The sequence below is a fragment of the Paroedura picta genome, chromosome 1, assembly GCF_049243985.1.
Source record: "Paroedura picta isolate Pp20150507F chromosome 1, Ppicta_v3.0, whole genome shotgun sequence".
In the NCBI taxonomy this organism is placed as follows: Eukaryota; Metazoa; Chordata; class Lepidosauria; order Squamata; family Gekkonidae; genus Paroedura; species Paroedura picta.
Window position 1 is genome coordinate 84167955 of NC_135369.1, and position 14185 is coordinate 84182139.

The 14185-nt window shown below is 41.9% G+C and overlaps 2 protein-coding genes across 7 annotated transcripts in view; one reads left to right on the forward strand and one right to left on the reverse strand.

The window, feature by feature from the left end:
* Window positions 1-4174, forward strand: part of B3GALNT2 (beta-1,3-N-acetylgalactosaminyltransferase 2) — a 40886-nt gene extending 36712 nt beyond the window's left edge. For all 3 annotated transcript variants that reach the window (XM_077345733.1, XM_077345722.1, XM_077345715.1), the window contains exon 12: window positions 4-4174. In XM_077345733.1, the coding sequence (XP_077201848.1) occupies window positions 4-138 (135 nt within the window). In that variant the 3' untranslated portion in view covers window positions 139-4174. The remainder of the gene's footprint in view (window positions 1-3) is intronic.
* The window catches only part of TBCE (tubulin folding cofactor E), a 49528-nt gene continuing 38233 nt past the window's right edge, over window positions 2891-14185 (reverse strand). For all 4 annotated transcript variants that reach the window (XM_077345684.1, XM_077345702.1, XM_077345676.1 and 1 more), the window contains 6 exons: window positions 11410-11562; window positions 8653-8806; window positions 6661-6729; window positions 5168-5227; window positions 3404-3495; window positions 2891-3147 (listed from right to left, as the gene is read on the reverse strand). In XM_077345684.1, coding sequence (XP_077201799.1) covers window positions 3055-3147; window positions 3404-3495; window positions 5168-5227; window positions 6661-6729; window positions 8653-8806; window positions 11410-11562 — 621 coding nt within the window. In that variant the 3' untranslated portion in view covers window positions 2891-3054. The remainder of the gene's footprint in view (window positions 3148-3403; window positions 3496-5167; window positions 5228-6660; window positions 6730-8652; window positions 8807-11409; window positions 11563-14185) is intronic.

The following is a 14185-nucleotide window of genomic DNA, read 5'->3' on the forward strand; positions in this document are numbered from 1 at the left end:
CAGGACAATTTGTGGTTATGTGAGAAGACATGTGAGAGTGGTATGCTATCTTCTCCTCAGTATTCTCCACAGGAACTTACAGAACTATGGAGAATAAAAGAACTTTGTGGAGATCCCTGTAAATGTGAAGAAAGCTGAAGATCTGGCCGAGCAAAATGCAGCAGCTTCATCTGGACAGTACAGAAGTTTTCAGCTAAGCATTAGATAGGGGAAATCTCATAAGACAACTTCTCAAAGAAGAAATCTCTTCCCTACAACACTAGATTGGCACTTGTGATTAATGCACAAGTGTCTGTCAGTTACTCTCCCCACCCATGCTTATAGGCACTGAAATATGTGCATTCATTGCAGGTGGTAAACTACTAATATTTATCCTTAAAATAGTTATTTTTTGTGTGAACTGGCCCTTATTGCAATGTTTGTACATCCCTTTAGTTTTTAAAGGGGCATTCTCTATTTCTAGTGACAGTACAGTTTCTCAAACTGGGGCCCAACCCCCCCCCTCCACTGAGGGGGGGAGGTTTACAAATCAATTTTAAAGGCAGAGGATAAACTCTTCTCAGGCCATCCAGCTAGTGTGATAATAGAGTGCTATTAGTTTTCTAGGAATGTGGAAAGGACTCTCCACCTCAGGAGAGGCTTACCCTTTTTTGAGGGGAGGGAATTCACAGAACTGCTTCTGTCTGCTGTCACCTGGCTTCTTGTTCACCTTGGAGCACCAACTAGAAAGTGTGCTGGGAACTAACAATTCATCCCTAGGAAATCTACCTAGTTGACTGGTGCCAAAGAGGTAAAATCCTACTGCATCTATCAGTTACTTCTGAATTAAAATTAAAGTAGATTTTATTTTATATTCTATTGTTCAGGATATCATTAGAGCCGTGGTTCTCAACCTTGGGGTCATCACCCCATTTGGGGTCGCTTGGCCCTTTCCCTGGGGTCACCAGATTGCCTGCCCACAGAGGCAGCAGGTGGCGTGAGGGGGCATCTGCGGAGGCAGAGCCATGGTGATGGCTGCCTCCATGCTGCCTTGATTGTTGTGTGCATGCCACCGAATCACGTGCTCTGCGTGCGCATGCTGCCACTGCCGCTGAACCAGCCACTGCCGAAGTTGGGGTTGTGGCGAAGAAAAGGTTGAGAACCGCTGCATTAGAGAGAGAAATGCCATTTTACATCCATAGAAAGTAGCCAGTGATGGTTTTAAATTGATTACTAGGTGTACAAATTGTGCGTGATGTTGGTGCTTTTCTGTTTCTATGGGCAACTCTTGAAAAGCTTTCCAAGTTTTTCCCCGCACCCCTGCCCAGCTAGGTTGTACCTAGAAGTTAACCAAGAAGGAAGTTGCTTGCTGTCTCCAGTGCTAAATCTCTTGCAACCAAAGGGTACGACTGATTGGAACTTGCGTCAGGCCCTTCGGAGTTATGGGAATATAGAATTAGCTGACTTAGTAAGCCACGTGTAGACAAAAAATATTTCCCTTAACTTTGCTTTTAAAGTGCAGTTGGTTAGGGGGATCACTGTGTTTTGCAAGTAACTTGCTGCACATATTTCAAAAAAGAGCTGTCTGGTGTGTTTTGATGATTTTTTTTTTTGCAGGGGGGGGGTCTGGGTGTGAGTTTTGACAACTGCTGCTACAGAAGATTTAAAGCCAAATGCCTGACTAAAGCAATTTCCGTTATTGCGGAATCAATTAGCATTAGTAGGTACAAATGTAGATAAACTTGAACTCTTATGCAGTAGAGTGTAAAAAACAAGGACTTGAAGCTAAGTTCAGAAACACGGGTGAGTTATTGTCAAGAATCTGGTAATTAGGTCTGAAGTTCCATGTCAATATGCATCTTTCTAGAGCAGAGATTACTTAAGTGATGGCTTATTAAAATAATACTGAGAGATGTTTTATTCTTTTGGTTTAGATTCCGGAGACAGGGAAGTGGCACTGCTTTAGACCCCTTTGTGAGCTGACAGTTAGGAAAGGTCTATATGCTGCAGCAATTGTGCATCTCCCTACCTTGAAGTTCATAAGGAGTAGTTATATTCAGGTGTGGGTAGCTGTGTTTGTCTGAAGCAGCAGAACAAAATTTGAGTCTAGTGGAACCTTTAAGACCAACAAAGTTTTACATGAAAGCTTATCTGTTCCACTTAATATTTCAAGTAAGGCCTTGGAGGAGCATGTCTCATGGCTTAAGTGCCACTCAGGGCGGCTGTCCGGCACCTGAGTGCCTCTTCCTCGAACCGGCTTGCCTGTTGTCCAGTAGCCAGCCAATTGCCTCCCGTCCCCCACCCCCTCCTCCTTCCACTTCCCTCCAAGGCTTGGAGGCTGCCCCTGCCGGTGAGTTCCATAACTGCCTGCAGCCTTTCCAGGTCCTGGGGAGAGAGGGAGGCTATCCGCAGAGTTCTTCCTTCCCACCCCCCAATCTAGCGCTGGTTGTATTCCTGAATGCAACGGGCTTGGCCCCTAGTACCTTGAATAAAACTTTAATGGCCTTAAGGGTACCACTGGACTTTGTTCCAATGGGGAGCTGTCACACTAAACATTCCCATGCAGAGCTGGGCCTAGAACCAATCCACAAATATTTTTAAGCTCAGCAGTCATTCCACACTTGTAAGACTATGACCACTGGTTTGGATGAGGAAATGAGGATTTTGCCTATTTTTTTGTGGGTTGAACACTAACTCCCTTCTACTGAAGTGATGAGCAAGGCTATTCTTTAAAACAAGAAAATGTGGTGGTGGTGGTTTTTAAAGTACATCACTCCTACTGATTATTCTATATGTTAATTAGGAAAATAGCACATACAAGGATTATACTTGCTTTCACTATAAACTGCTTAAAACTATTCCTATAAATAATGTATGGAAGTATTCTCAAAAGACATTTAACACCACAAGGTACAGGAGCCAGTAATTTATTTAGCAAGTAGCTTTCCACCTTTAAATAAAAGAATCAAGGTTCTTCCAGATATATACAGTTAACTCAATATCTGTACATTTAATTATAGACATTCTGCAAGCAGCCTGTGGTTACTCTTCAAAAACTAACGTTAAAGTTGGCTGCTACCAGCGTACTAGAATGCAGTCTTCATTTTCAATAGAGTAAAACTGCAAGGGCTTGAGGTCGTTGTCCAGTTCAAATTCTTTGCCCTTCATCTAGGATAAAGAATGTGTTGTTAGGTTCATGCATTTCAATTCTGTATACTATAAAAAGGCTAAATATTTGGGATCAAACCCCCTCTACCCAGAGCTGAACAGGGCCCACAATTGTAGTATGACTGCTCACCTTTTAAAAGAATTTCATTCAATAGTGTATTAGACTTCAGTGTTGACTTTTAGCAGTGTGACAAGCTGTATTACTCTGAATTAAGTCTGAATTCATGTATTATTGCATTACTGAACTTAAGCTTACTTTTGAACTTTCATAGGATAGTTTCAGTTCTGAACCTGGAATTCTCAGTAGACGATACAGCAATCCTTTGACCTTCTGAATTGTCATTGAATCTGTACAGGGAGAAAGAATAATTAAAACTCTACATCTGATGCATTTACATGGCAGCAACTTAAGTTCTAGCAGACAATAGTGACCATAAATTTGCAACTCTGATGAAGCAATTACTAGCACCATCTCAGTATGACATTGTTACTACCTTGACAAAATTTTAAGCCTTTATAAGCCAATTTGGAGAATTTCCAGTTGATATATACATACTGACCTAAGTGACCTTCAGGATTTAGTTTGTGGCATTTGCCCTTTTGTATTCTAGGAGTAAAGGCCGTTCCCTCTACTGAAAATGTGTCATTCTGGGACTACGTCTTGATCACCAAGTTGTGGATGCTAACTAGTTAGCTAATTAATTGTGGATGCCATAGCTTAATGCACTTAATGTATTCTGAACCAATACATATGAACAGGAAGGTATTTTTATAGCAAGACTTGAATGAACAAATTACTTTAAACAAAATCAAATTCTAACAATGCAAAATGTTGGCTGTTTTGGCTAATTTCCCCCATTTCCTTTAAAGCTTTAGCTGATGGCACAGCAATAGTGAGTTATTCCTCTATTGTCACAAAATGTACTTAGGTAAATATTTTTCTATACACTTTTTGAAAAAGCTGTATCATTTTATGCAACTTGTGATAAATGTGATTTTTATTTTAGAATAAATACTTTTCAAAATACAGTATTGCTGACAGCCTTATTGAAAGGTACATACATGTATTATTGCATCAACACAAGGAATGTTAATCATTTGTCTTCATGCTGTCATTGTTCCTCGCAAGAGTATAAGCACTTAAGGTCTCATTAGCAAAGAAGTTGTAAACCTCTTACAAATATTAATCCAATTTAAAATCAGTACATTAACTACAAAATTACATTAACAGACTCTTGCTACTGCCTTGCCAATACTGCTTGGGAGAGGTTCAATTTTTATAGAACTAGCATTTCAGTGAAAAGATTCCTACCTAGTTTGCATTTTCTGGAGAAGAGAATGGGAACTTCCACTTAAAGTGATACAGCCCAGTCCAAGGCTAAACCTTCAAGCTTAAATATATTATATTCCAAAGAATAAGTCACTACAAGCTTTATTGGTGGTTTCTATGCAAATCATTGCTATTCTGCATTCTGTTCTCGTTATTGAATAGCCTTCTGCCTAGGACTGAAAATGGAAATAATCCCATCATGTGTGCACCTACGTGGGGTCAGTTAACCACATACACACGTATATGCAAATACCTAACTACTGATTGTGCCTAATTTGTTAAGGACCTTAGCTATAAGGTGTTAAGAACTCACTGTGAAACTTCAGTGTAACCAGAACCTCTTGCTGACTTCTAAGCACGCCCTAAGTCACGCAGAAGGATTTTAATATCTGACAAGTATGTTCTTTGTTCTTTAAACCAATAAACTTTTAGAGATGCTTCTTGCATTACAATCTGAAGACCCAAGATAACTAGAATGCCTTTGAGCAAGCATGTAAACCTCAGGATTTCAAAATGCAAGAGTGGCTGCTCGGACTCTAGTAAGAGCGATTTTCAACAAGTACAAGGCAACAGAAACTGTTTTGTCAAGCCTCAAGTGCCTGGCCAATTATTGTGTCAAGATTTAGTGAATCCTTGGATCACAAAATATTTCTACACTCTTGGAAATACAACATAGATTCCTGTCCTTACCTGGTAGTTTTTTCTTTATGGGCTTCTGGTCAGGTTTGTCAGGACATGTAATAGTCAAAGCTTAAGAAAAAAAAAGGATATGAAAATTTTAGGTAAATCAAACCTTTAACAATAATCCCTCTCAGTTCTTTATAGGGGCATTTCTACACAAACCTGTCTATATGGTATGCTTTTCAGTATAGCAGCCCTGATAACCACTGAGAACAGTGATACACACATTTCCAACACAGCCAAGTCATAACCTTTCTCCCTTAAGGAGAAAGCAGTAGTCACAATACAAAGTACAGTTTTTGCTGGCGTATAAGACTACTTCCCCCCCCTGAAAAACATGCCTCCAAGTGGGGGGGGGGTCGTCTTATACGCCGGGTGCACTTCAGTTGGGATAGACAGAGCTGTGCATAGTGGCCTCCCGATGCCCGCCCACCTCATTCTACATTCCATCCAGTATCGCACGGTATCCAGCGTGGCCGCGGCAAGCATCAGCAGCGAGACGGGTGCCAGCCTTTTTGGTGTGACCGGCCCATTCTGATCTGCGGGAAGCAGCGGTGCTCTGGCCCGCCCGTTGTCTACGCAGAGCTCACACATGCACACTTGCATACTAGTGCCGGTCACAGGGAGATGCAGGGGCGGGCCAGAGGCGCTGCGGTTGTGCTGCAGCCATACAATGGTGACAATGACAGGTACTGTAATGTAATGTAACAAACTCTATATTTTGAGTGGAAATGTTGGGTCGTTTTATATGCCCAGTCGTCTTATATGCCGGCAAATACGGTATGTTACCAAACAGAAGAAACTGACTGTCAACTAAACAAAAATTTTGCCGAGTGTTGAAAATCATAACGTAAGAAGACCTCTGCTGGATAAGACCAGGGGTCCATCTAGTCCAGCATCTTGTCTCACACAGTGGCCAACCAGTTCCTCTGGATGGCTAGCAACAGGGCATAGAAACCAAAGCCTTCGTCTTGGCACTGGGATTCAGATACTGGCTGCCTCTGAATGTGGATGTTCCCTTTAGTCAACATGCCTAGCAGCCACTGATATTCCTACCCGCCTTTAAAGCTGTGTGTGCCTGTAGCCATCACCACATCCTCTGGCAGGGAAGTCCACATTTTAATCATTTGCTGCATAAAGAAGCATTTCCTTTTGCCTGACCTGAATCTGTAGCCCATCAATTTCATTGAATGCCTTCATGTTCAAAGGCTGCATCACTTAATGCATCACTTAATGGCTGCATCACTTTTCATACCAAATATGAACCACACAATCCCTTGCAGATTCTGAGGTCTACAGAAGCCATCCAGAAACAGAATGCGTTACCTATTGTATGTTCTGATGATGGGGCTGTGCAGACCATGTGAACTTTGATACCATGAAAGATATTTAACCTGCTCTGAATTCCACTTCTTATATAGTGCTACATTTTCTTATTACATTATAAATTTCATATATATTTAAATAACTTAAGCAACTACGAGTACAATGTCACATCTTACACAGCAGTTGGTGTTTAAGGGAATACGGCTGTTCTTTTTTCAGTTCTCCATCTTCAGGAGCACCATACTCTTAAGGGGGGAGGGGAGAAATAGATTAGTTTAAAATACCTAAAACACAACACTAATCCAAAGTGTGAGCAGGCCAAAAGGAAAGGAAGTGCCTCCTGTAGAATTTTAAGCTTGCCCAAAATTTCTAGTTGTTGTAGACACAATATCCATAAATGGATGCAAAATTCAGATGGAGAAAAACAAGTTTTGATCTTGGAGGAAAAGAACAGAAGCAGCATGTTTGCAGCATCCATATTACAGGGTCTGCTGTGTAGAAAATAGTGTGCACGTACCACATCTGCTGAACTCTTTGAGGGTCATAAGCATTGGGAAAGCATCACAGTGCTGATAGAAACCTTGCAAAAAGTAGTGTGTTTATGTGTTGTGCATGCTTTAAGTAGAAAATAGCTATTCATGGAGATCCTGATTTTGGGGAAAATCCTGATTTTCTACATTTCAAGTGTCGGGGTGCCTAATCATGAATACTGATTTTAGTACTTATTGCACCATCCCTATTAGCTTCTACATATGATTGGTTAGAATAACAGTAAGTGACTGTGCCAGAATCAGTATCATTAACATGGTGTTTTCAAAAACCTGAAGTGGCTGTAAGTTCAAATGATGTAACTTGCTGCAAGGCAAGATTTAAAACCCTTAATTGGACACATGGACACAGGCAGAATCAATCTGTCATGGGCTTGCCTGTTAGCAAACAAATATGCCACTGCTCCTAAGCTGCATTCAACTTACGAGGTTTCAGGTGGTTTGATATACTTGACCAATGTTCTGTAACTTGCAAGTCCTGTCCTGATTCTTTGTCTGTTGGGCAGCAGTACCAGTCCTTATGAAATGACTGCAATCCGTCTAGGAACACTATGCCTTACTGTTGGAAAGGACCAATGTTAAAGTGCCATCTGGTTTCGGTGCTTGCTTGAGGATATCCTAAGTATACTTGACTCTACTCCAGTCCCCCCTCTCTTGACAAGACCATGGTAGCACCAATCAGGACACAACTCTATGTCCCCCACAACCTTTGGTGTTTGGTTATCTGTGGTATATTTCAGTTTCTTTTCTCAAGAAGCCAAGCAAAACTTTCTGATGATATTTCACTTTGTTCCTCTTGCAACCAGCCTAGCCTGTCCTCAGTAGTTGATGAAAATGATCATGAGGAACTATTCTGAATATCCAAAACAACAGACTTCAGATTCACAATTATTTGTAACTATTTCAAAAGCAGCATTATTTCATGCTCCTGAATATTTCCAATTCTGAATTGCACATCCCTAAAAACTAAATGCAAAGCTAGTATAAGAAGAGCTGTTTTTTGTACCCAGATTTTTACGACCTGAAGGAGTCTCAGAGTGTCTTATAATCACCAACCTTTCCTCTCCCCACAACAGACACCCTGTGAGGTAGGTGAGTCTGAGAAAGCTCTGAGAGATGCCTGACCCAGGATCACCCAGCTGGCTGCATGGGGACTGTTTATGCACTGGGAACTTCACTGCCCCACCCCCCTGTCAGGAGCACAGATCGGGGGCTGATGAGGTGCACCAGGCCAAATGCTTCCCCATGTGGGTGCAGGAAGAGGTGGGGCAACCTGCCATGACTAAAACTCCAGCCTGCAGCCCAGCATGAAACCTCCAGTGCATAAACGGTCGGGGAGAAATATGGAACCAAATCCGGTTCTCTATATTAGAAGCTGCTTCTCTTAACCACTATACCAAGATGGCCCTCAGAAAGGGCCCTGCAAATCTGAAAAGAACACAGACATGCAGGAAGCTGGAAACTTCAAAATACAATAAAGAAAAACCTACCTTGTATTGTGAAGCACAAAGAGGCTTGTGGAAACAAATGTTCATGAGCAGATGCATCTGACAAAATAGCCTCTCATCCTCAAAAGCTTATGCATTAACAAATCTGAACTTCTGTCGTAACTATACTTACTATCACAGAATAACTGGAACCTAGGATGGGCTGCAAGAAATTCCTCGCTTGGTCTGTTTTTGTTTGGGTCTTGATTACCACCAGCCTTTATCCAATCACTTCCAAATGTTTTTCTATAGTCGAGTTCTGCTCCTTTCCGTTCTTCAGGAAAGATCTACAGTGAAACATGGACAAAATGCATCTTATTTCTGGACTCCGTTATCAGAATAGTTGAACAGGTTATATAAAAAGAGAAATACTTTTTATTACAAGACTGCTATTTGGGGTAGTACAATTTTGCTAATATTTAAAATTTCATAATGATGGATTGAACTGTTCACAGTTACTCAACAGAAGAAGAGCCCAGCTAGCCAGAGTCCAACTGAAAAACTACCACACAGCTCAATCTGCATTTAAATTCAGACTGTCCGTTACATTCACAGTCCTGGCTTATGTTTAGGAACAGACCTCCTTTGGGCTCAAACCACAGGTATACACATTCTCTCTCCTCCCACGCCTACCTTACCCTTCAAAATACTTCCAAATTTAACTCTCCAGATGTCAGAGTACCCTACGCTGTTCCACTCCTCAACTTTAGTGTTACATTCCTGAAAAGATGCTGCACACCACTGGCACACCTAACATAATCTTTGGACCCTAATACTGATTGCATTACATAGCTTCATGCAAACATGACAATGTGACTATCTGACATATCTTTAAATACCATTCACTTAAAATAAATAAAAAATCAAGTATCACAGAAAAAAATCAGCCAGGACTGATTTTAAAAACTGCTGAAAGTGAACAATTTCATTGCCAGGATTGACTGATGCTATTACATCTAAGACATAATAGTGAAATATAGAGTTATTGGAGTTTGAAATATGCAAAAAAACAAAACAAAAAAACCCAAACAGACTACAACTGAAAACCACAAATCTATGTGGCATTCTTAATGCAATTCATAAAATGTATGAATTACTGCAATTTATAAAATAAACTATTTCAAAAAGTTTATATCTTCGCTTTCTGACCCATCAAATCTACTAAGGTGATTAATATTTAAAACCAAAACTATAAGAGTACATCCAGTTAAAACCAAAGCTAAAATCAAATGATCTAATTCTCAACATGGCCTAGTTTCAATATTTCAATCCAGAGACCGGAGCCATGTACAGACAAGGCAGATGTTTCTTCATATATGAAAATGACCCAGGTTTATAGAAAAAAATGAAAACATTAAAGAAAGTACATTAGGAGATTTAAAGTCTCAAAAATAATAGAAGTGGCCCCTGTAGCTTTAATGCTGTCAGTGGCTGTTGATAGGCAATCACATTCCATGTATTGCCACATTCCCAAATATGGTTTCTGTTGGTAAATGGTTGAGGGAGACATCAGGGCCCCTTCCAGGCCTATTATGGCCTCTTAAGGAGGACTCATTGGGACCAGGCCCACTAGCAACCATCAGGCAACTTTATACCTGGATTGGGTGCTTGCTACTGACCAACAGCAGGGTTTTGTCGTAGTTAGAATTTCAGATGATGATCTGGGAGACCCAGGTCTTAATAATGTGACCAATGTTTACCCCCACTGGAGGAAAAAGCAATATAAATGTAGCTGAAGATGGAGAGGTAGATGAAAGTTTGATAGGTGGGAAGAAGAAGGAATAATTGAAAGGGATGAATATGGGAGTTGCTGGGAGGAAGAAGAAAGTGTAGGAAAAGGAGACCCCCCAGATTCTTGCAGTTTCCCATTGCACTGCTATTTCTCCTAGACAGAGACTGCCAAGAGAGGGAAATCTGACTACTTGGGGGATGGGGTGGGCAGATAAAGGTAGACTGGGTGCTGAGCGCAAAGGACGGAGTCTATGGGGTTTTTCAGAGAATGGAAGGAGGAAATGAGGGAGGGATGAAACACCTCTGCAAGTCCTTAAAGGTAAAGGTATCCCCTGTGCAAGCACTGAGTCATGTCTGACCCTTGGGGTGATGCCCTCTAGCGTTTTCATGGCAGACTCAATACGGGGTGGTTTGCCAGTGCCTTCCCCAGTCATCACCGTTTACCCCCCAGCAAGCTGGGTACTCATTTTACCGACCTCGGAAGGATGGAAGGCTGAGTCAACCTTGAGCCGGCTGCTGGGATTGAACTCCCAGCCTCATGGGCAAAGCTTTCAGACGGCTGCCTTACCACTCTGCGCCACAAGAGGCTCTCTGGAAGTCCTTACAGATCCCATAACATCTTTAGAGGAAGAAGAGTTGGTTCTTATGTACCACTTTTCTCTGCCTGAAGGAGTCTCAAAGCGGCTTGCAGTCTCCTTCCCTTTCCTCTCCCCACAAGACACCCTGTGAGGTCGGTGAGGCTGAGAGAGCCCTGAGAGACACCCTGCTCAGTCAGAACAGCTTTATCAGTGCTGTGGTGAGCCCAAGGTCACCCAGCTGGCTGCATGTGGGGGAGTGCAGAATCAAATCCAGCGTGTCAGATTAGAAGTCCGCACTCCTAACCACTACACAAAGCTGGCTCTCACAAACACAAGTACAGCAATTACTTGTGTTTTAAACACAATTAAATGAATGTCAGACAAAACGAAGAACGTCTTCACCCACTTGTAGAAAAAGCAATATAAGGTAAATATCTCTGGAGAGTTCCCGGAGGGAATGGCCACCGAAGTGGCCGAATCGCACAACCCTACTCCTAACCAGGTGCTTCTGTCTGACATGCTCCTAAATGCTGCTCCTTGTGTTTTCCCAGTGCTGTTAACTGAAAAACAAAATGACATACCTGAGACTTATTCAAAAACTTTAATTGGCCTATTTTGGCAATAATAAGTTGTTTCATGGTCTCTATGTTTTTGTCTGTATCCATTAAAGGGTTATTCCGGCAGTCAAATGACTGAAGACTTGTTAGCTTATCGAGTTCGTTGATAACCGACCACTGAAACAACAAAAGGAAAATGACAAAGTTGAACAGCCAATATTTGTGCTAAAAGAAAAACAATTCTCTGTACTGCATATAAATGCAACAGCTCCCTCTTAATGACTACTGGCATACCTACAGTTTATCACCCTATATTAGATTTAATTATTTTTATTCATTTAAGTCTACTTAATACTTCTGACACTGTGATCAAACTTTCTCTTAAAGTTAATAGTCAAATCTTGCCTAGTAACACATAACATATAAAACAGATGAAAAACCATGAATTCTGAAGCCATTTTCTTTCTTGATTAAAGCAGGAAGTTTCTTGGGTTTTGGAAACAGTAACCCAAACCAACAGCATAATATAATCAAAACTCATAGCAAACTGCCCTTGCTGTAAAGTGCCGTTGGTCCCTTTGGAGAAAGAAAAAAAAACTACAGAAATCAAATTAAAGTCTGCTAATGTTTTTATTCCCAAATGGTTCCTGGAAGGATGAACCTCCAAAATCTCGTTCTTTAGAAGTCCAGACTACAGAATTGCTAATGCAGTACTGGATTCCTACATTATGGGAGACAAGCAGGCAGACATCAGAACAAATACATTATGATACTCAGGAAAAAGGCAGGCATTGAGTTAAAATCATAGAATTATAGTGTTGGAAGGAGCCATCCAGGCCATCTAGTCCAACCCGCTGCAGGATCAGCCTAAAGCATCCAGGATAAGAAGAAGAGTTGGTTCTTATATGCCACTTTTCTCCTCTTTTCTCTACCCGAAGAAGGCTCAAAGCGGCTTACAGTCGCCTCCCCTTTCCTCTCCCCACAACAGACACCCTGTGAGGTGGGTGACGCTGAGAGAGCCCTGATATTGCTGCTTGGTCAGAACAGGTTTATCAGTGCTGTGGCGAGTCCAAGGTCACCGAGCTGGCTGCATGTGGGGGAGTGCAGAATCGAACCCAGCATGCCAGATTAGAAGTCCGCACTCCTAACCGCTACATCAAACTGGCTCTCTGTCCATCTGCTGCTTGAAGACTGCTAGTGAGGGGGAGCTCACCACCTCCTTAGGCAGTCGATTCTACTGTTGAACTACTCTGACTGTGAAATTTCCCCGATATCATTCTACATGAAGTTTAAACATTACTATGTGTCCTATCCTCTGCTGCCAACAGGAGCCTTTTCCTGCCTTCTTCTAAGTGATAACCTTTCAAATACTTAAAGATGGAAATCATGTCCCCTCTCAACCTCCGCTTCTCCAGGTGAACATTCCCAAATCTCTCAGAGTTTCTTCATAGGGCTTGGTCCCCAGGCCCAGATCATTCTCTTCGCTCTCCTCTGAACCCTCTTACTTTTGTCCACATCCTTTCTGAAGTGAGGTCCCCAGAACTGCATAGAGTACTCCAGGTGGGGTCTGACCCATGTGGTATACAAAGGGACTGTAACCTTGTGATTTTGCTGTGGTGCTTCTGTTGATACAGCCCAAGACTGCTTTTGCCTTCTTTACTGCCATATCACACTGTCTGCAATTTACCTTACAGTCCACAAGTACCCCAATATCACGTTCACATACACACAGCTACCCAGAAGTGTATCTCCCATCCAGTATGCATGCTTCTCATTTGTGTCTCAGATGTAGAACTCTGAACTCTGCTGTTCACCTCCCTCCACTCTGATGAAATAACACTGATGACCAGTGGCTAGGTTTTGTAGCCAGTTCCCTAACCACCTAACCATCTGAAAATCCAGCCTACTGTCCTCCAGTATACCTGATAGCCGAATGGCTAAATTAGGGTTCTTTTGCCCAGCCCAATGAATCACACTGAGAGAAAAACCTTTATTACATTTTTACTGCAGAAGAAATATAGACCTGGGGAGTTCCCAAATCTGTGCAGAGAACAATAGGATTACATAGTGTTAAATACACTTTCCTTGGAGGTGGGAAGAGATGATACCTTGCGGGATGGCCAATAGCCTGGGGTCTCTACCTCCTCACCCCACCTTCCAGGAACACCCTATAGCCCTTATGCCAGCCTTCCAGGAACTGCTGACAGGTCCAAAAAACTGCTCGCATGCTTTCCCCCCCAGCTTCCAATTGTTTACATAAGCAGCAGTGACACACTCTTCTTCCATTTCTCTAGCCTTGAGAAGGATTATCTCAGCTATAAAATAAAGTTAAAATAAAAATAAAAAACTGGTTTTGTGAGATAGCTTATCAAAAACTACAGGCCATTTTCTCTGCCTGGTAAGAACCAAAGCCTTGAACGAGGACAGGGTGTAGAATTATAGCTAATCCCTGATAACTGTATGATCAATCAGAAGGTTGCAATCATTTTCTTTACCACCAGGCCATCATACCTATCAGAAGATCATGAGGAACCTTGTCAAAAGCCTTACTGAAATCCAGGTAAACATTTATATGCTGCTTTATAGACATTTGTGTACCGAAGTATCTCCAATGTCAAGGAGACAGGCCACAGCCTTCAGGCTTACAAATCCTTATCCATTGTTGTTCCTCTATCTTTTCCCTCTTAATAAAACAGTAAGGGGTGTTGGGGTGGGCTCAGTCTGTGATGAGGAAGGGCAACAATTGGTCCCATGGCCCTGGACTGACAAGCGGAGGGGACAATCGGATTGGCCCCTCACC